This window comes from Oratosquilla oratoria, chromosome 23, assembly GCF_046742065.1.
Source record: "Oratosquilla oratoria isolate Oo_2021 chromosome 23, ASM4674206v1, whole genome shotgun sequence".
Lineage (NCBI taxonomy): Eukaryota > Metazoa > Arthropoda > Malacostraca > Stomatopoda > Squillidae > Oratosquilla > Oratosquilla oratoria.
The window spans coordinates 7,341,138-7,363,497 of NC_134799.1; the positions used below are offsets into that span (position 1 = coordinate 7,341,138).

The window sequence follows — 22,360 nt, forward strand, 5'->3', positions numbered from 1 at the left end:
AAGGTGATGAGGGCAGGGGTGGAGAGGAAGTTGAGGGATGGAGTTGATGAAAGAGTGTTGGGATGGTTTGGAGACACAGAAAGAGTGAATGGAGAGAGATTGGTGTAAGAGGTGTGGAAGACAGGGTTGGTGGGAGTGAATATGGTGAGGTGACTGGGGATGGGATGGATGGGGTGAGGGGGAAAATGTGGGATGTCTGTTGGGCAAGGAAGGGAGAGCACGGAGGGTGGGGGTAGGTGGAAGTGTGGTTATGTGTGGAAAGTGAGGTGGTGCATGGAAGGGAGTGGGTGGAGGATGGGGGGGGGGTTAGGGAGTGTGGGTGAATGATGCTCTGAAGCAGCCCAAAGGGATTTCTCCCCATCTACTGTTTTACTGCATAAGGGGATGGAGAGGGGGGGTTGTCAATCAAATGAAGCGGCCTTGCTGTGGATGTGCTGTGTCTTGCTACATTACTTCTGACCCAGGGTGGTGGGTGAGATGCAGGGATGACCTGTTGCCCAGGAGGAGCCAAGAAAAGAGGGAGGGAGGGGTGGTGAATGGGAGTGGAGTGGGTGGGGATGAAATGGGTGGGAGTGGAATTATGCCTTTTGACTCAAGCTGCCTCCCATGGTATATGTATGTATATATTATTATATTATTATTATTATGATTTTTAATTTGTCATTTCATTTATTTATTTATTTGTACATTGAGATTCCTCACATTATATAGAAATGTATAATTTGTAACAGCAGGCCATGGCACCCTTAAATTCTTGTCATGGCTCCCTTGGGGTCCCCGTGGCCCCCGTGGCCCCCAGGGGAAGACCACTGTCCATAGCTGGAAATAGCCTTGGGTCCTCTCAGATCTCTATAGGGAGAATAATTGAACTGTTGTCTGTGTTGTATTATGTGGGTCTTTTTCTATATCATTGTTAAGCTGGAGTAGAAGGGGAGTAATTGCTAGTTGTCAACTCTCATTTGAAAAACTGGGAAAATAAAAGTTAAAAGTTAATAGAGAGAGATCTTGAGCCCAGTCAGTAGACAGACTTCAGGGCTGTACTTCGTGATAGAGGTGAGAGTGTTGATAGGTTTTGAAGATGGACAGCAAAGAGACAATTCTCTCATGTTCGTCATTGTTCCGTTATCTTAGGATTTATCCTCAAGTAATATTGCAAACTTTCTCCCGTCAGGACATCTTGATGGCGTGCTGGAGCTTTTGCCCAACAGACCGGCCTGAGTTCTCTGCCTTGCAGCAGAACCTCAAGAAAATTCCAAGGAAGCGCCTAGCCCGCTCTCCTTCTCATCCCATCCATCTGTCAAGATCAGCTGAGAGTGTTTTTTAAGAAGCACGGCAACTTCTTCCTTCAGATCAATACTGATTTTTTCTACTTGTTTTTTATATAAAGATTTATTGTGAATTTGGTCTGCAAATTACTATGGAGTGTAAATTTTTTATATTTTTACTTTTTCCTAGAAGGATAAGGGAGTAATTTTATATGACAGATGTGTCATTGATATTTTGTTCAGGGTTTTGACAAGACTAAGATTACACTTGCCATGTGTCGGAAAGTCAGAAAGCCAAGTAATGTAATTTTTTACAGTTAATTTGGTATGTGATACCAAAAGACATACATTGGCATTATGGGTTAAATCTGTTTTTATTTCTGGGTATCAATTTGACAAAGGTATGTGGACACCCTCCTCCTGGTGAGGACCCAGCAACAGCCGAGTGATGCTGTTTGAAAGGAATCCAGTCCAAATACTTTGTGAGAGTTTGCACTTCTTTACGGGGTCCTTGTTTTGTGTACAAGTGATTGCAACTCATCATAGCACAGCCCTAGTGGTGGCAAAGTATATCACCACCATGCCCCAAGTGATAGCAGTGTCTTGAGACCAAAGCCCATGTGATGGCAAGTGTGATTCTGTGACCATGAGATGGTTATGTCACACTTTAGTCTGCACACTGGCCACGAATGACCAGGCTTGCAGGTGTATCTAATGAAGGAGTGGTTGAGGGCATGTTATTGTTGAGGTGAACTCCAATGCCAAGTCACTGTTCGAGTCATTTTTGTTCCTGGATTGGGAACTGCCCCAAGCTGCCCTGCCCCGCCCTGAGCATATGCGCAGCCTGTCCGGAGTGGTATCCAAGCGGGTCTATTGGAGACATGGGCACCGCCACACCCCGGATCGGTTCCTGCCACCGCCTTGCCAGGCACCTGGCTTGGTATAGAATGAATGTACAGGTAGCCGAGCATTTAGGCCCTTGTGAACAGTTCTAGTCACCCCTTGTACACTGGTAAGCCAATGTGTTGTGTGTCCTTAGCCTCGGCAAGGCATCTTTCCAGCCCTCACCCATCGTACCCATGGCTTATGTTTAGGTCTCATTCATTTCAACATTTTTATTGTAGCTTCACTTTTTATTCTTGTTGCTTTGATAAGTGAGTGTTTAACCATTTTGGAATGGGAAAATGGAGAGTAAGGTGGAGTGTTGCGGAGAGGCACTGCCAGTTACTTCATCGAGTTGGAGGCTTTTTCTTTAATTATTATTATTATTATTGTTTTTTAATCTTGATAACAGTGCAAATGTTTTTGTCGCTTTATTTTGGCATAAAGTGAACTAGTTAAACCTTTGTACTTGGTTCTATGTCACAATTGGTTGGCTATTTTGCTATGAGGCCAGTGCGAGGCTGTGTGCTGAGAAGAGTTGGTAGACATGGTCCATTGTGCTGCTGAAGCACACTTTTTATTTGTATTATTTATTTTATTTTATTTTATTTTTTCTAAATTCTTTTGATTTGCCACTTTGCAGCCTTGTAACAGAAGGGCATACCAAGCTGGCACTTTCATCCTGGGTAAATTCAAATCCTTGATGAATATTTTATCAGATAAAAGAGCCTTGTATTAGGCTTGATTCAACCAATATGCACTCTGGATAGTCCAACTTCAATGGTTTGTCTCATTGTATTTTAGATGTTGGTTGGCACTTCCCCCAGCCTCGTTCTTGTACGACAAATCTTTTCTATGGATTTCAGCTGCTCTTGCCTGTGATTGGCCACAGTCGTAAGATATCAAGCAAAGTCAAGCAGTCGATCAGCGAGTCAGTCATTAAGTCAATCTTTATTTTAGTTGTAGCTTTGACAAGCAACAGAGCCACCTTTGCTCCTTGCTGGCAGTTGTCACCCAAGGAGTAGCAAGGACCAGCTCTCCACAGCCTTTGTTTTGTACCCAGGGTGTCCCATGCAACTTGACAGTCTCGGTATGTAGAGTAAGTTGCCCCCTCCTTATGCCACATCCCCCATCTGTCCCATCCCCACCACCACCCCATCCCCAGACATTACCAACTGGCTCACAGGGTCCGAGCTGGTGAGGGTTTAGTCTAGAAAAAAAACCTAAGTCCTGGTAAACCTGTCTGTCCATCTCCATTACCTCCTCCCTCTCAACATCCCCCTGCGCCACATCAAGGCCAACAGAACAGTCACACTCCTGTATGCCTGATACCCATAACAGCAAAAAGAAAATGATATGGCTCTTGCAGCCTTGTGTAGTGTTTGAAGCCCTTCAGGCATGAACGTGACAGTATGGGATTGATGGATGTCAATGGATTCGGTGGTGGACTTCCACTCATGTCTGTTGTTCCATTTCACCTGATGTCGCTGTGCCGTGAAGGCCACATTACAGGTGGGTGGTGGCACGTGCCACACCCACACGGACCATTCAGGACTGCTTCTGCTGCTTCCGCCTTTACTCTCTAAGGTGTTGTCGTGTTATTGTGTGTTTCGGTGTTAACATTTAGTGGCGCATCGGGTCCATTGCACAGGAGTTCTCCCCCACTCCTGGTCAGAGGAACCGACCCTGCTTGCCTGATACCTGTTTCGTCATTATGTTGGAGTGTGCGGGACAGTGGAGGAGCTCTCCCCCACTCCCTGCTGTCCCCCACCCTTCCAGGCCGCGCTTCCCTCCCCCTGGATGCGCTACCTGGCCAAGTAGGGTGGCATGCTGTCACTTGTGAGACAACAGGCCACTGTACCCTCCAGCCCCTTGGCACACTGGCAAACCTTGTTGCTCCAGAGGGTGGCTCCTCTCTACAGCCTCCCCCCTTTGGAGGGAAGTCATTCTCCGAGCCTTGGTGAGCCATAGGCTGCCCCTCCTCGTTGCTCCCTTTCTTGTCACTAACGGCAGCAGAGCAGCAGTAACAGCAAAGGCAACTACAGCAACTAGTGTTGCTGTAGCTGAAGTGAAGGTCCTGAATGGTTCTTGCCTACTCGTCAACCACTTGAGTCTGGTAGAGATAAAACCTATTCATCAGTTGGCTCAGTTATTTTATCCATGGTTCATTATATTACTAGATTATCATTCAATTGTTATAATTATGTCATTCTTAATTTATTTGTAAATGATATGTCAACCAAATATAGTTTGTATATATTATGCATCAATAAATAAGTCTTTTTATCGGACCATTGTAACTTTGATTTATCTTCATTGATTAATAAAGAACTCCTTTGTGTGCAGGTTTTCTGAGTTAATGCAAGTAGTTTGAAGAGAGTTTTATAATCTTTTTAACATTTTATTGGCAAAGAAGATGTTGAAACAAAAAAAATTCGGCCTCAGTTTATGGTAAAATCGGTGCAATTTTTAATTTTTAAAGTCAAATCAGAAAGAAGCTTATTCTAAAGCAATGGTTCTTAACCACTCTCAGTGCCTGTACCCCTTGATTATCTAAAAAAATATATGTATATATACATATATTAACAACCACAATACACTAATTCTAAGCCATCAAAGGCCAGCATGCTGAAATTGAAATGTGGTACTGCCCAGGACTCGAACCCGGCATCCTCATGACAAGTACGACGACTTTCCAACTAGACTATCAATATCTCTCTTGATAGCCTAGTTGGAAAGTCACTGTCGCACTTGTCATGAGGATGCCAGGTTCGAGTCCTGGACAGTACCACATTTCAATTTCAGCATGCTGGCCTTTGATGGCTTAGAATTAAAGTGCATTGTGGTTGTTAAAATGTATCTCTAATCACTGGGACCCATTCAGTGTTGTACATATATATATATTTTTTTTTTTCTAGGGCACAGGTTTTCATGTATACAATTTTGATTGAAGTCAACTGCGCTAATAGCTTTGGCTATCTTAAGATTCAAATTCTTCAGTTTGAAGAATAACTTTTTGTCGTCATAGTTCAAAGTATGAACATAATCATTCATGATTTCAAAATCATGGAGAAGAGGGTGCAGTAAAAGGCGAAAAGTGCAGAAAGACATTATCCTTAATGGATATTGAATTATGTGCTGAAAATTAGGCTCTAATATAGATTAGAGCCCAATGTACAGCACTGATTACTAAATAAAAGATCGGAAGTTTTACGAATTATCTTAATGCTCTGTGCCCAATCATCCGTCATATTTAGTATTACAAGACTTCAACTAGATATCGTTGGCTAGTATAGGTTTTAGTTATTCAGAACCATAATAATTTGGCTAAAATTTCGCATAGCCTCATCACATAGTAATTATCTAGTAAATAAATTGTCAGCTTTCAGCTATTCACGGTGGCGCGCATACATGTAATTAGTTAAAGATGAAAAATGCAATTAAGACGAAACTAAAGGAATTTGACTTTAATTCACAAAACTAAAACAAACTAAAAAAGAATGATATAAAGGTTTCTGTAATGCAAGCACGTTCGTCTTTTACGATACGGATTTCACTGCACAGGTAAGTATTTGGTAAAGTTTTGTATGCAAAATTTAATGTATTTCTGAAAAATGTATATGGAAATTGCTATCATGAAATAGTACATTTTTTTAAATGTAATTTCAGTGAATTCATAGTCTATTTGATGATTACGAACAAGACTGTTCAAACAAATCATGCTAGAAAGTGCAATGATAGTTACACAGTACGGCGAAAGGCCGTGACAGTCTGCCTTGCAAAATTAGTCGCTGTGATTTGGTGGTTGTGAGCATTGGGGGGTACTTGGCTGAAAATTATAGTTGTCAATTGGTGAAGAAAACAGAGGACGATGACAGTATCCAGGACAGGTAGGCCTACGTACGTTTACTCTGCATTTTGAAAGTTCATAGTGGATAGTCAGTGTTATATAAAAGTCTGTATCCATCCTTAATCATGCTTGAACTATTCTATGAGGCTTTGATTTTTTTTGTGTACCAAAGTTTCCGGATCTGGGGCGGGATCTATTTGGCATTCAGGCGTATCATAGCACTCCATCGAAACTCAGTCCTACATTTTATTCCATACGGTTATGATTACCACTGTACCTGTATTACTTAGGGGAAAATAAGAGAGAAAATAATATTTCATATTCAACTTTGTTCAGGACAATATTTGAAATATGATGGAGTGAGTAAAGTTAGAAGATGGAGGGGGTGGAAAAAGAAAGAACACGGATTCTGCCATTCAAATATAGATGAAAAGGAGGACGAAGCACAGATCTATCAGTTTGATAATTCTTGCTGCTGTTGTACTAGGAAATTGTCCAACTTCATCACCACCGTAAAAATATATTGTTCATCACAAAAGCAGAGATAAATCGCGGTCACAACGTTCATGAAGGTGTATAAGATGGGGGTGGGATATACAAGAAAACGATTTTACTTTGGTGGAACGCATTTGCATCAATCAACACATCAATAAGCAGAGAACAATCATGATAGAAAATGTTGTTGATGCGATAAAGAAACGAAAATTGAGTTCAGCAGGAAATGTAACCGTTAGGCATGATGGAAGGTAGATTTTATTATTACTGACAGCATGGAGCGAGACATGAAAATGGGCGAGGGAGAGATGACATAGACAAGTTTGCAGGAGTGATGTGGCTGAGACTAGCGCGTAATAGAATTATTATGGATCCCCGAAGAAATGTCACACTTGAATGTCCACCTGAAGAATCATCACCCCAGGATAGCCCACCTGAAGAATTGTCACCCCAACCAAAAATACATGAATCGTCAACCCATTTAGGGTAGGTAAGGTTAGGTAAAGTAGGTCAGGTGAGGTAATGTTAAGTTTGGAAAGGTAATATTAGGTGGGGTTAGGTTAGACTAGGTTAGGAATCGTCACCTTAGGATAGACCACCTGAAGAATTGTCTCCTCAGAATAGCCACCTGAAGAATTGTCTCCTCAGAATAGCCACTTGGACATGTACATGTGATCTGTGTTAGTTTAATTTGGAAGCTAAATTTCTCTGTCCTCGAAAATAATTATGTGGTCCAGCATTACCGCCTTTTAACATTTTAATAATGGCTTTCTGTTATTCTGATTTTTTTTTTTTTTTTTTTTATCAAAGAAAATCGTAGATATCACACTCTTATTGTCTTTTTACTCGTTAGATCCTGGTTTTAGGTGTTTTAGCCGTGATGACAGTGGTAACTGGTCGTTTCGCTATATGGACAGTTCGTTACCAACCATTTGGCTACATTGTTCGGTCGTTTCGCTTTTTTTCGCATTTGAAATACGAATATGATAAGAAAAAATATATATACGATGTGTGCAGGTTTATAAAGTCCCTCCATGACAGATGTGCATTTTTATTTTAATGCAAACATTGGATTTCGTGCACTTTCTTCATTCATATACCGTAGGTATTCTCATAGAAGACTAGGGTGACAGATTAGATCTGATGATAAACAGACTTTCGTGAGGAACATTGACTAGCAGATATGTGAATTGATCAGCTGATGTGTGAATTCACTTCTTTTTTAGTTGACCAGCTGGTATGTCAATTGAACAGATGGTAAATTAAATTGCCAGCTGATATTGAAGTGACCAGCGGATGTGATAATTAACCAGCTGATGTATGAATTGACCAGCTAAAGTCGGGTCCACACTTGTTGCATTTCCACGTATCGTATCATCTTTGCGTACCACCTAGTGATATGATACGGTGCAACAGGATATTGTACCCACTTGTTCGTATCCGTATATAGCAGGCGGATACGTAACAAGTGGGTACAATGCCCTGTTGTACCGTATCGTATCACTAGGTGGTACGCAAAGATGATACGATACGTGGAAATGCAACAGGTGTGGACCCGGCTCAAGGTGTGAACTGACCAGCTTATCTGTAAATTGGGCCTCGCGGTAGTCCAGTGGATATAGTGTCGAACTCATGAGCAAGTGGTCGTGAGTGCGATTCCCGGGACCCGCTGCGTGCTTCTTACGTTGGTTCCCGACAGCCCTGACCAGGCGGGGAGTCGACCCAAACATCGGCCAAAACCCCCCCCAGCGGTTTCTCACTTCCCACTTCGAAGGAGTAGGATGATGGGTGTGAGAGATGTGTGAATTGACCAGCTGATGTGTGAATTGACTATCTGGTGTGTAAATTTACTAGTTCATGATTGGGTTGACCATCTGATATGTGAACATTGCATATGACAATAATCTTTGAGAGGTGACAAGGGTTTAGGCAAAAATAATATCATTTTACTTTCAAACATTTATTAGTTGTAACAGTTACAAATAAATTAACAAGGAATAAATAATAAATAACTTAACATTTCATTCAAGTGGGGGTTGGTATTCCCCCCAACAATGCCACAAATGCCTCATGCCTTCCCTCCCTCTTCCTCGCAAAATGTCCCTCTCTGTGCAGTTCCTCTACATAAGGCACTACGTAGTCTACTTGTTCGTACGCACTGCAATCATGTCTTCTTTATCCTCTCTATACTTTCCTATTTCACTCTAAACCTCTTTCAACTTTAGGTTTGTCCTTCTAACACGTTATATATTCTGAAACTTTTAATGTTTTTTTTTCCAAATGTATTTTTTTTTTTTTTTTTTTTTTAGCACCGTCCTCGTTTCCTAGTGTCACAATTACCTACTTTGAAAACATGCTCGGTCTTGTATTGTTGGTGAGTGTCTTTTATTACAATACCTGATCAACTTTAGTCTTCCTTGGTGTGTTGAATTAACAAAGAGGGCGTACTATATATCGTGCCCAGGGTTTGAACGTCATGTCGCTGCAATTCAAGTTTCTTGGGGATGTATGACGTCATGTCGCATCAACTCGCCTGGCCGTTGGGGGATAGTCTGATTTAAGACGGCTACGTAGATGCCTATGCAGATGTCCTCATTGGGAATCTAGAAATTATTGAGCCAGTGAACAGTCGAAACTGTTGCAGTGTTTTTCGTTGTACGTAAGAGGACGGAGAACAATCCGTTACTGGACGGGTTGCATAGGGGAGGGCGAGTTCGAGAATAGAGTCGTTCAAGGTTGGATTGCAAGAGATACGGTAAGCGGAGACTGGATCACTCACCCGACTGACTTGACTGGTAGTGTCCGTGACGGCGAGATAGAATAACGATTGATGGTTTCTGTGGCGGATATACATGCAAGGCCATAGCGCCTGCGCAATGGCCCATCCACAGCTGTCACTGCTTTTTCCTCTTTTAAGTGTCTTGTCTGGGCCGCAAACCTACAATGCTAACGACAGGCCTAACCACAGACACGGTAGAAGGCTAAAGACCCAATCGCAGTGCTCCGTTTTTTATGGATCCGTCAGACGGCATGACGTCACTGATTAATTATTTGATGACGTCGCGCATCGGCCCTTATGCGTCCGAATACTGTGGGTCCGACCTCCATTTGGCGTGTTCGCTGAACGTGTGAAATGAAAAATGTTTATCCTCTCCGCACCAGACATTCGTTCTAACCCAACTCTTCTGTTGGAACGAATCTTCGTTTCTGTGACGTAGTTGATGACGTCACACCATCTCGCACATCCATGAAAACGGAACACAAAATCCCTCTAACGGAAACCTCTAAAGTTTGAAAAATCTTAAATATGTAGAACAAAAACGCCTTTCGAAAATATACCAAATTAAAACGTGCCTCTATTTTTATTAATATCTTAGTTTCATAATTTTTCGTCTCGAATGTTGGAAGTTTTCTTTTTGTAGAGATTCACAAAAGAGAGACAGTTATAAGCATCGTGAATCCACATTGCTGGGGTCCATCTTTATAGAATTAGCATCTTCCTGTTGTCCTACTGCACTCTGCCATAACCGTAGACGCAGTTGCCAAAGGTTATTTTCTCGTGTGGTTTTTCTCTTGTGGGTTTGAAAGAACAAGTTCCAAGATGTTGCTCGCACATGTTTCAGTGTTAAATGAAACCGAAATGATTAATCATTGGAAAAGTGCAATTAGCATATAACAGTCTTAGTTATATGTGTAAACAAGTGACTGATCATTTATGGCAAAAGTTTCCATTGATGCCAGATACTGCCACTGCAAAAAATAAACTAGAACAACCTGTATTATCCATCGAAAGATCTTACGCAGCTCAGTTCTGGGTTAAGAGAAGTACCTTTAGTCTTTATATGTCAAATTGATATGACACAGTAGGCTGACATCTGAAAAAACATTCGAATGTCGGTGAGATATATGATTAGAGAGGCATAGACGTATAATTTTTACATATAGTATATGCGTCTTCCATAAATTCCACCCAGCCACTGGTTGTAACGCACCCCTTTCTTTACATATAATGAACTCTATCGTAAACAAATAAATAAACTAACAGATTGATTAATAAACGAATAAGTGTAAATATGTTTTTCACTGTACACTTGATTTTGCTCGACGGGAACTTGTCTGAACTCTCGAATTCATTTGCGGGGAAGGCGAAGCCGAGGACGAGGCCTAGGAATGAAAGTCACCGAGAAAACTTGGACACACCATCATTAAGGGAAAGAAATGCGGACTCCCTTTATCCAGCCATATTGAAAAAAAAATGTGTTGTAACAAATATTGCTAATTCCACACAATTTAACCTACAAAGTGAGCTCAAATGTACTGGCATGCATGTACACTGAAATGCGCACTCTAGCGTGTTCGCAAACAGGTACGTACACGCACACATAACACACACACACATGTACACAGACATACATGCATACACGCGTACATATACACACACGCGCGCGCACACACACACACACACACACACACACACACACACGAGAAAAAAAAATAAGTTGTACATCCGGCGAAAGTACAGAATATTATGTACAAGACTATGTGTAGTTGGTCATAGGCGGTTGGGAGGGCGGCGTACGACATGTCCCTCCCAAAGTTACTTGATAGTGCCCATGGCAATTTGGCACCACTGTGTATCTTGTACACTACCTTCCCAACCGCCTACAGTTGGCGCCGGGGGTCGGCGGCCGTCGGGTCCTTGCATGGGCAGGGCAGCTGCGTGGCTGGTGCCAGGCGGAGCCGCCCTGCCCCGACCGGCTCCGCCTCTGATTGAGTTCGTGTCCTCCGAGTCCCACACGGTCTTCGAAGTCTGAGGCTTCCTCGAAGAAGGATAAGAGGACCTAAGACTTGGAATCCTGGGTTTTGGCTCCTTAGCATGCGTTCTGGGGTTCTGGGGGGTTATGTGGTTGTGTCGTCAGCCGATGTGTGGAGAGATATGATGTGCGTATGTGGAAGATAGTATGAGGAGCGAGTCTTGCCTTTATGTTGGTTTGGGGCTGAGGTCGTGGGAAGCTGCTGAGGCACCTTTACTTACATTCTCTGGAAAGACGGAGAATGCGGGGGTGATCTAATAGAGGTGTTCAAATGGGCCAAGGGCTTTAACAAGGGTGATGTAGGCAAGGTCATCATATCTAGACAGCATGGCAGGACTCGTGGTAATAGACTGGAGCTGGAAAAACTTAGATTTAAGAAGGAAATAGTCAAGAACTGGTTTACCACTAGAGTGAGTAACGAATGATTGTTTTAAGGTTAGATAACTTTATGGATAGGGATGACGTGTGGTAATGGACATGGAACTGCCTAGTGTAGACCTTATGGTCTCTGCAGTCTCATCCATTCTCAGGTTCCTATGTGGGTGTGGGGGGGAGGGGGGATCGTTAGTGTCGGGAATGGACGGCTTCCGCGTATAGACCTGTGGGGGATTTTAGAGGAACAACCCTCATTGTCTGCTGACGGCGAACTCACACTCGTGAAGGAGTCCTTATTTCTACACTGAACAGGAACTTGTCACTTTCAGATGGTGGCTTCTCCTCCTCCTCCTCTTCCTCCTTTTCCTCTTCGTGACTTGCTCCTGCAGTAGTACTCCTGGTCTTGTTCCTGCTGCTGGTTAGGTAAGGCTTCAGATGGAGCGCCAAGTCAGTGTACCGCCTGGACAAGATGAGCCCTCAAGAAGTGGACCATGTTGAAGGCCTGCTGCTGCTGCTGCGCCACCGCCGTGTGGAGCGGGTGTGGCGTGGCCGGGGACTCCGTGGTGTCCTTCTGCAGCTGGCGGTGGTGGCACATGAACCCGGCCACCAGGACCGAGATGACCGTGCACATGGCCAGCAGGACGAAGAGGGCCGAGAACCCTGGCGCCGGTAGACACACGCCGTAAACCACCTCCTCCGGGTGGCCCTTGAACACCGTCACGCCCTCATCCTTGGTCGGCGTGAACTCGAGGTCAGCCTCGGAGATGACTTGGATGTCCGTGGTGACGCCGATGTCCGCCGAGCGCACCTGGCGGTCGTGGACGGCGTACCGGCGGCGGCGCCGTAGGTGGCGAGGACCCCACGGGAAGTCGGACTTATGAGGAAGTTCGATCATCTCTTGGTCGTCCTCACCCGAGTTCGCGGACTGGTGCTGCAGGTAGACCTGGGCCTCCTGGTTGTTCGCTATGAAGAGAGGCCCCTTGATGGAGTCCTTGGAAGGGTGTGCAGGGTCCTGTGGGTAGGGCACCTCGTCCAGCTTTGGGTCGTGGGTCAGCCTCGAGGGGCCGTCTCTCCTCTCGCTGGCGAAGTGGGAGTTGGTCTCGGAGGGGGCGGCGTAAGTGTCTGGAGGGGGCTGGGGCTGGGGTTGTACGAGGGCACTGTAATCCCCAATGGGGTTTCCGGCCGTCGGTTTCTGGCAGTGATCCGGGCACCCGTACCTGCAGATCTCGACCTTGCACCGGATGTGGACGGCCATCGAGTCCGGGAACTTGAAGGCGTGGAAGTGGGCGTACGTGATGACGGTGGCCCGGCCGTCGTTGTTGCGCAGCTTCATGAACTTGGAGATCATCTTGGGCCGGAGGACGCAGCCGTGGGCGTCGCTCAGGTAGATCGGCGCGTTGATGCCGTCCGAAGCTTCGCAAGACTTGACTCGCATGTCGAACTCGCCTGCGGAGATAGTAATAGAAATAATAATAACAATAATAACGATGATGATAACGGTAATAATAATAATAATAACGATGATAATAATATTAATAACTAAATAGTAATAATAATAATAATAATAATAATAACAATAATAATAATATTATTAACTGAATAATAATGCTATTGATAATAGTAATAATAACAATAATAATATAAACATAGTAATAATAACAATGATGATAGTAATGATAATAGTAATAATAATAGTAATAATAATAATGATGATAAGACTACTACTACTACTAATAGTAGTGATGATAATAGTGATGAAAACATTATAGTACGGGAACGCAAAGGCCGGGAAGGCGCGGACTCGTCAAAACCTCTATGGGTCAGAAGAAGAAACAAGACAGACGATGGCATGGGAGGAGGCAAAAGATTGTTTTAAAAAATGACTACGATCCGGTTCAATTCCCCCTATCAGGAGGCTAGGACGGTGTCCCCTACAGAGGACTTTGTAGCGTGGAATTGAACGAACCATGCCCTTGGTCCAACTTGCTTGCGGGAGGGTTTGAACCGCCATCCCTTCGACCTCCGCCGCAAGTAGCGACGCTCTAACCCGATCGGCCAGCGGTGCATGGTTAGGGCGAATGGAAAAGAACAATGTGATGAAGGTGGTGAGGAGCCTACGTCAGGAGGCGCTGAGTAGCTGCGGCCGAAGCCGTCACCTGTTGGGGGAGGTAACGAAGCTAACCTGCGCTTACAGAGTTTTGATTACATCATCGATTATAAAACAGTCACCACCGTCGGTGTGTTTACATAGACATAGCGTCACCTCAATGTTATCAAAACAGCAGGCGAGCAGGCAGGCTCATTTCCATTCGTACAACTACCGGCCTCTTACAGATAGTCACTGCTGGGAATCAGAGAGGAGTGCGGGATTCGAACCCGAAACTAAGCGAATGCGTGACCAGCACGTATTCGTGTAAAGGAGGACCGTGAGGGGGGGAATTATCTTTTGTATTCCATTCACCGCCACAGCCTTGAGTTACGTGCTTGACTCATGATCGACAGTTATTACCCTCCTGGATGAGAACTCAGAGCTCATATAGGGCACGATCTTGGGGTAATGCTGTGACCTTACACACACACACACACACACACACACACACACACACACCTGAGCAAAAACCATACAAGAATTTAATAACAAACTAGATGCTGAGAGATACAAAGACGGGTCACTATGAGCATAGCTCCCTTCCCGTACAAAACAATTAGGTGAATACACTTTTGTTTAGATATGAGTTCGAGTCCCGCACTCCTAACCGATTCCTAGCAGTGACAGCTACCTGCCCCAACAGTCCCCTAAAGAGCATCATAGGGCAAAGATGATGGCTTCGGCCGCAGCTATTCAGCGCCTCAGGGCGTAGGCTTCCCTCACCTATTAGACACACAAAAAGGACAGCTTTAGAGGAGACCCCCTCCCCCCCCAAAAAAAAAAAAAAAAGTTTCTACACAAAGCGGTAGATGTCTGGAACAAACTGGACGAAACAGTAGTGTGTGCAAAAAAATTATACTCGAATTTAAGAGCAAACTAGACACTGCGAGATACAAAGGACACTACGAGCATAGCTCCACTTCCCGTAAGATACAACTAGGTAAATACACACAAAAACACACACACACACGAATGCGTACGAACGGGTGCACACACGCACCACATACATACATACACACACACACACACGCACACTCACACACAACTCCTTATCTACCAGAATTGGAGTGCCAGCTCGCAGTGAGGCAATCCTGAAGTTTTCATCCCTGGGCGGGACTCGAACAAGGATCCCTGAATTAGTGGTAGAGCTTTACCACTGCACCGTCGAGCTGTGTGCGCGTGGCACGCGCGTGTATTTGTGTTTGAACGTATTTCTATTTACGTGCATTCATATGTATGTGTGTATACAAGTGTATGTTTGTATGTGTTTGACTGTGGTGTGTGTGTGTGTTAAGTACATTCATGTGTGTGTTAGCGCATGTGCGTACATGTGTGCGAGAGTAGGCTTTACCAGCTAAAAAGGACAAATAATGATTGCGTCACAAAAAAAAAAAAAAAAAAAAAAAAAAAAAAGGAAATCAACAATATGGCTTGGTAGGAGAGGCCAAGCTTCCAGAAGATGACGGTTGGAGGAGGAGGAGGGGCGAACAGAGGTTTGGAGAGGGACTTGAAGAGGGAAGCTGAGAACTGGAGGAGGGAAGAGGGGAGCTTGTGGAGGAAGAGGCGAAGAGAGGTTTGGAGAGGGACTTGAGGAGGGAAGAGGACTGGAGGAGGGAAGAAGGGAGCTGGAAGAGGGGGGAGGAGAGAAAGAAGAGGAAGAGGCGAAAAGAAGCTTGGAGAGGGACTTGAGGAGGGAAGAAGGGAATTGGAGGCGGTGAAGAGGAGGAGGAGGAGGAGGAAGAAGTGAAAAGAGGATTGATGAGAGACCTGAGGAGGGGAGATAAGTGGAGGAGGGAAGAAGAGAAGAGGAGGAGGGCATCTGTGTTACCTGCAAGGTCGTTGATAGCCACGACAGCGGTGAGGGTGGAGCCAAGCGGAACGATGCCGGTTACCGGTGAGGCCCAGGGGCCTTTGCCGTCCTGGATTTCCATCCAACAGTCTACGTTGTCTCCTAAAAAAGAAAAGGAAAAATTAGCACGATGGGTACACGCCCAGCTTACTGCTGTATTTAAAATAATAATAATAATAATAATAATAATAATGACGATTGTGAGGCGGTACACATATGTCAATAATAATAATAATAATAATAACAATAATAGTAGTAATAATTATAATCCATATTCAGATTACTGCATGTTCTGCAATGTATACAATTGCATTATGGGAAATGTTGATTTGTAGGTCTTTGCAAATTTTTTTTCTAGTTTATGAACTACTTCGAATATTCCATGAATTCCTCCTTTGTTATTGAGTCAAATTTCCCCGTATTTTCATTGTGATTTTTTAAAGCAATTATTCTTATCGTTGTTATTAGTATTTTCTCTCTAAGGCGAAATTTCTATCTATGCCGGCTGTGGGTAGGGTCGGGGTCAGAGAGATGGGCAGGATCGGTGAAGAATATTTATTTATTTATTCATTTATTCATATATTCATTTATCTATTCATTTATTTACTTACGTATTTATTTTATATATTTTTAATTTATTTATTATTTTAATAGGGTGAAGGGAAGAGGCTAGCATAAAAGGGACGGTAGGCGGAGCGTTGAGGCGGGAGTGGGCGGAGCCTAGGGGGAGGGGGGAGGGGCCGGGCACTGAACTGGTTTCCGAAAGGCTGGAGGCGGATTAGGCTTCGATCTCCGGACACCGTTTGGAGTCAGAGATGTAGGTCAGGTGGTGAACCAGGTCACGAGGTGACACGCCTTTCAACGTGGTGGAGCACTTTAGTGCCTTGTTTCTAGTTGGCGCCAGGCAATTTTATACTGTTAAGTTGGCGCCGGGGGGGGGGAGGTAAAGGTCTGAGGCCGGCTTCAATTGCAGGGCCGCCTGCCAGCTGGATTAAATCGTCCGTCGTTTGGTTTAAAATCTGTTAGGCCTTTTGCTGTAGTTAATTAAGCGGGTAAAACAGAGTTAGATTGGGTCACAAGAATTGTTATGTGGCGAGCGGTGTTAGACGAGTTGATGTTAGATGTAGTAGTATTAGGCCAGGGGTGGACAACCTTTAAAGTATCAAAAATTCCTCGCGTGCCAAGAGAGTAAGATTATAGGCCTACATAGGGCCCCTTCCCTTCACCTAGTGCCTCAGTCCGCTGCCCATCATAGCATTCGGTTACCAAAGGTCATATAAAGAAGTTGGAGATTTGTTAGTAATTCTGTCTTAAGTTGAGCTCTGGGTTTCGCGTGCCGGAGAAAGTCTTTAGTGTGCCAGTTTTGGCACGCGTGCCAAGGGTTGCCCACACCTGATTAAAACCCTTTGGAGGTTAGTTTGAGTAAATGTTTTTTTGGGACGAGTACGGGGATAGGTACGGAGGCGAGGGGATTACTCCAGGAGGCGCTGAACTTCAATCAGACCATTTGTCTTATGTACTTGGAAAGCCAGGACAAGTGACACTTATCTGTAGCCGGTGGACCTCGAACTCGAGTTCAGGTTCAAAGGGGTGACAGGTTCGGGGTGTGTGGGAGAGGGGTGCGTTCCCCTACTATACTCGTTGCATTGAGAAATGGCCGTTAGGGCGGAGCACTGGGAGTCCCCCTGTGTTGCCACATATAATTATTTTATAATTTTATTTTATTCTATAATTTTATTTTATATTTTTATAATGTTGCCACATATAATTATATTCCAATTTTTTGTCACACACCACCACTGAGGTAAAAATCAAAGCAACGTTTTCTATACAAAGGTTTCGTTTCCTCGAGTCAGACATGGCATATGAGCAAGGGAGAGCGACGTTGCCCTACATTTATTCTCTGGCCCCGCCCCCCTCACACTGCATTCAGTGTGAGCCGTGCGGGCCGTGTTTTCTGTGGAGATGTGGCAACACCGGGAAATCTCCTAACCCCGCCTTAGCGGTCACTTCTCGTTGCGCTGACTATAGGGGCTACGATCCATGGCGGGGGGGGGGGAGGGGGTTTCCAGTTGGGATTGGTGAATACAGAGGAATTTCGTTCCCTAAAACGGATTTCCAATACTATATAACGGCTTGTTGTTCATGATATCACTGTCAGTGATTCTTTAAGTTTACTGAAAGTATTAATGTGTGATAATTAATTCACCACAACCTCCCTCCCTCCCTCTTTTTCAGGAGGAGCCAAGAAAAAAAAGGGAGGAAGGGATGGTGAGTAGGAGTGGAGGGGGTGGGAGTGGAATTATACCTTTTGACTTTGGCTACCTCCCTTGTAAAGGGGAAAAAACCCTTGGTAGATGTATGTATGTATAAATGTGTCCATGATTCCTAAGTTCACTAGAATATAGATCTATCCACGATGTTAAGTTCATTAAAGTATTGATGTATACATGGTTTTAACTTCACTAAAGTATTCATGTGTCCATGGTTTAAGTTCACTAAAGTATTGATATGTCCATGATTTTAAGTCCACCAATGTATTGATGTGTCCATGATTTCTAAGCTCAACCGGGAAGGCCAAGGATAGAGTGCAAAGGTAAGGACATAGGTTGCAACTAAGCGAACCCTGGCGTAAGGTCTTTATTTACTAAAGGTTAAGATATCGATGTGATGGAATCTGAAAGTCCTTCAAGGAAACTCAAATCATAGGAGGATATCCTAATGCCGGTGTCACACTCTGCGGCGGCGCCGGATGCGGCCAGATGATGGGCAAGTTCAATTAGTTTGATAAAATCACCTGGCGACAGTATCCAGAACTTAATATAACGACCACCATCTACCCCTGGTTAAGACACTCACATAACCTTTCGAGTCTAATGACTCGTAAAGGAGACTTTACTATGGCTAACAACAAGCCGCAGCGGCGGCACCGGGCAGTGTGACACCGGCCTAAGGGTAGACGACTATGAAGACTCACCTCTGAAGTTGAGTTCGACGACCTCGAGGTCGGCAATGACCATGGGGGGTTTGCTGGCCGTCTTCTCGTAGTCGTTGTACCACTCACACCGCAGACGCTTGGCCTCGTCCCAGACCTGTCGGAGGCGTTGTTGTAGTGATTGTATTTGGAGGAACTCACCAGAACACACTTACATCCCCCAAGAGTTATTTTATTGGGGAAGATGTCGAACTCCAAACGTTCTTGTATAAAAGGGGTTTTCGATCTCCTAGAATTTTTGTGTAGGGAAGGGTTTCGAACTCCGAGACTTCTCGTATAAAAGGAGGTCTCGAACTCCAAGAGTTTTCGTATGAAGGGGTCTCTCGAACTCCGAGAGTCCTTGTGCAGGGGAGAGTCTCGAACTTCGAGAGTTCTTGTATGGAGGTCTCGAACTTCAAGAGCTCTTTTACAAAGAACGGGGAGATCTCGAACTCTAGGAGTTCCTGTTTAGAAGAGGTTCTTACCGAGTACCACTTGTCCATTCTGACTGCCATTATGTTATCACAGTCATCTCTGTGGCACCCCCTTCACCTCCCCCTCCCCCCTTGCCCCTTCCCTCTCCCCCTCCCCCACCCCGTGGGAACGAAGAGGTCATCGTTCATCAGCCACTCACAGGTCGTTCTGGACCAGTGATGCCCAACCAGGGCCAAATTTATCTCTTAGGGGGTAGAAATTACACGATATGGGGTAAATATATTACACCTAAAATTTTTAGAAATAATCACATAATACGCTATACCCAGCTGGACACATTTTATACACATGGATGGAATGTATGTACATTTTATCAAGATTATTTTGTACAGAACATCAAATTTTTTCTTATTGTTCTTTGTACATATTTTGAGTGGGAATGACGGAAGAAAGAGCTAAAGGTGGTTAGGAATCACTGTTCTATTGTAGATATTCCAACGCCGACAGGCTGAAATTCAGTCACTTTAGGTCTGTAGCTGGTCGTGCTCCAATCTACTGAGGTACTAGTTTACTCAGGTTCGGATCCCAGAACACACACACACACACACACACACACACACACACACACACACACACACACATATATATATATATATATATATATGTTTCGTTAATTCATTTATTCATTTATACTTTGATTCACTTATGTACTTGTTGATTTTTCATTTGTTTATATTATGAAATTTATTGTATTTATTTTATTTTATTTGATCTTATTTTATTATTTTATAATTCTTATTTAATTCTATTTTACTTTATTTTATGTATGTATTCATTTATTTATTTATTAATTTTTTGTTGATCTAATTTAGTTTTATTATTTTGTGTCTACAACATTGTACATCAAGTGCAGGAACTCTGACATTCAAACTTCCATAAGAGCCAAATCCAAGCCATTCTTACCTCGATGAGATCAGAGTCGTACTGGACGATGATGGTGTTCTCGTAGAACTTGCCGCCCATGTCAGGCTTGGTCCCGCAGTCGTTGTACAGGATCTGGAACTCGAACTGGGTGCCTCCCGACCGGGGCTGGACGTACATGCAGCGATTCTGGCCGTACTGGCCCTTGGAGAAGACCATACCCTGGAGGCGGAGGGAGAGGGAGATTTTTGTTTTTTTTTTTTTTTTTTTTTTTTTTTTTTTTTTTTACACCCATTGGTAATTTCGTCTGGCGTTATCCAAGACAAAATGTCCAAATGAGGACGCTAGGTTTTGATGTTACGGGTTGGTAATAGTCATGATAATGGCGACTCTCACTTTGGTCACTGTGTAATGCTCTTCATTTTTTTTTAAAGGATTCATGGCCCAGTCAACCTTCTGTCGTTATCTGGTCTAGAAATAACATCTATCAGAATAAAACCTGAGGAAGTGGGTTGGGATTCGGCGCCACAACGTAGGTGAGAACCTACATCGTGACTTCAAATCTAATAAAAGAAACTTATTTTAAAGGGAATGGAAATGACACGAGGCATCATACGAACAGAATTGGAGAAAAGATAGAGTTCCTTGGAGTCGTCAGAAGAGTGGGAAGGTAAAGTATTAGCAATATATATATATATATATATATATATATATATATATATATATATATATATATATATATATATATATATATATATATATGGAATATGCAGAAAGGCCACAAGGAAAATAACAGATAATAGACCGAGCGCTTTCGTCTTTTTAGACATTTTCAAGGACGAAAGCGTTTGGTCTATTTTTCTGTTATTTTCCTTGTGGCTTTTCTGCATAACTAGAATCACGCGTCCAAGTGATTTTTTTATTATTATTTTTTTTTTAGAAAGAGATGAATTAAGGTGATCGATGAATGCAAAGCTGATTAGATGTGGAACAAGATGAAGAGGGATTATGTTATGCATGTTCGTGTATGGGGTTGATGTGGATAGGTCTCATAAGAATCCTCCGTTACCTGGGTATGGGTCAGAGGCTTCGGAACTCACCTGGAAGGGCGACGTAAACACAAGCTGCACGGTCATTTGCTCCTTCCCGCACATGACTTCGAGCTGACTGATGGCCGGCAGACTTGGAGGGCGCTCCAACGCGAATTCATTCGGGTAGCCTCCGCCCTGACTCCTCACCGGCTCCTGAAGGAGGAAGAAACGGACGATGAAGTTATGATGGTAGTTAATGTTCCTCACCAGAATGTCGGCATTTAAAGAGGGTTTAATGAGACACATTAAATGGAGGATACTGTAAGAAACCATAGGGCCTACACTAGCCAGTTCCATAAAGTTATATAATCTTCTCTTAAAACATTCAATTGTTTCAATTGGTTATTAAGTCTATTCCATTAGTTAACTGATCTGTTGGTAAACCAGTTCTTGTCTATTTCCTTCTTAAGTCTAAAAGGGCCATTATTATGAGTCCTGCTTTGCTGTCTTAATATGATGACCTTGTCTACATCACTTGTTAAAGCCCTTGTCCCATTTGTATACCTCTATCAAATTACCCCGTACTCTTCTTTCTAGAAAGTGTAAGTTAAGGTGCCGAAGCCTGTCTTCATATGGTAATTTTCTAAGCCCTTGTATCATTTTGGTCCTTCAATATACTGACTAGTGAATCGATATACATTCTATAGGACAGAGACCAAAAATGTACAGGATAGTCAAGGATGGGCCAGACTATCGTTAGATAGAGCTTAATGATCACCTCTGCACGTATGGTAGGGATTGTCGAAATCTTGTATCTTTTCTGTGCACTTCAACCCAGACCATAAATCATTCGTTCTAAACTATTCAGATGATTTGTGTGTAGATCACTGTTACATTAATTATATGATCAACCACCCGAGCTTAATTTGGAAATTGAGAATTGAAGGAATGATTAATTTATCGATGGTTTTACTTCAAATCTGACCTGTGTGTTGTGTGATTCCCCCATGGTCTTGGATTACGTGCTAGACTCGTGATCGACAGTTATTTCTATTTCAGATGAGAGAGCTTATATATGGCCCAATTTATGTTTTATAATGTTTTGCATTCACTGTTCTATATAATCTTTTATTGTGATACTGTCATATAGCCGAACAGTCTAATTCCAAGTTAGTCAGTTTGCTGTTTCCAGATGATCTACTCGCTAAGAAGCCAGTCATCCCCCAAGAATAACAAAATCAGATTTTTAAATTTAATTTTATCTTTTCTTTATAAATTGTCAACAAAACGGAAAAGTGTGACAGTGATCCGTGTCATGTT

At 43.4% G+C, this 22,360-nt stretch overlaps 3 protein-coding genes across 5 annotated transcripts in view; 2 read left to right on the forward strand and 1 right to left on the reverse strand.

The window, feature by feature from the left end:
• ksr (kinase suppressor of ras) overlaps positions 1-4,441 on the forward strand; it is a 38,212-nt gene extending 33,771 nt beyond the window's left edge. For all 3 annotated transcript variants that reach the window (XM_076206639.1, XM_076206640.1, XM_076206641.1), the window contains exon 17: positions 1,172-4,441. In XM_076206639.1, coding sequence (XP_076062754.1) covers positions 1,172-1,324 — 153 coding nt within the window. In that variant the 3' untranslated portion in view covers positions 1,325-4,441. The remainder of the gene's footprint in view (positions 1-1,171) is intronic.
• LOC143037707 (uncharacterized) overlaps positions 1-22,360 on the forward strand; it is a 395,763-nt gene that overhangs the window by 207,032 nt on the left and 166,371 nt on the right. The gene's annotated exons all lie outside the window — the stretch shown is intronic.
• On the reverse strand, positions 11,087-21,350 carry LOC143037670 (uncharacterized). Its single transcript, XM_076206198.1, has 5 exons — positions 21,110-21,350; positions 20,052-20,231; positions 18,657-18,771; positions 15,659-15,781; positions 11,087-13,127 (listed from the first exon to the last, which is right to left on the reverse strand). The coding sequence occupies exons 1-5, from the start codon at positions 21,344-21,346 to the stop codon at positions 12,130-12,132; spliced, it is 1,653 nt and encodes a 550-aa protein (XP_076062313.1). The 5' UTR covers positions 21,347-21,350; the 3' UTR covers positions 11,087-12,129.

Bases quoted from the DNA above. Each gene is read 5' to 3' on its own strand.
- LOC143037670 (XM_076206198.1), bottom strand. From the start codon at position 21,346: ATGTGTCTCATTAAACCCTCTTTAAATGCCGACATTCTGGTGAGGAAC. The intron at 20,232-21,109 runs GTGAGTTCCGAA...CTCCGCCTCCAG, and splicing joins TGTTTACGTCGCCCTTCCAG to GGTATGGTCTTCTCCAAGGG. The intron at 15,782-18,656 runs GTGAGTCTTCAT...TTTCTTTTTTAG, and splicing joins CGTCGAACTCAACTTCAGAG to GAGACAACGTAGACTGTTGG.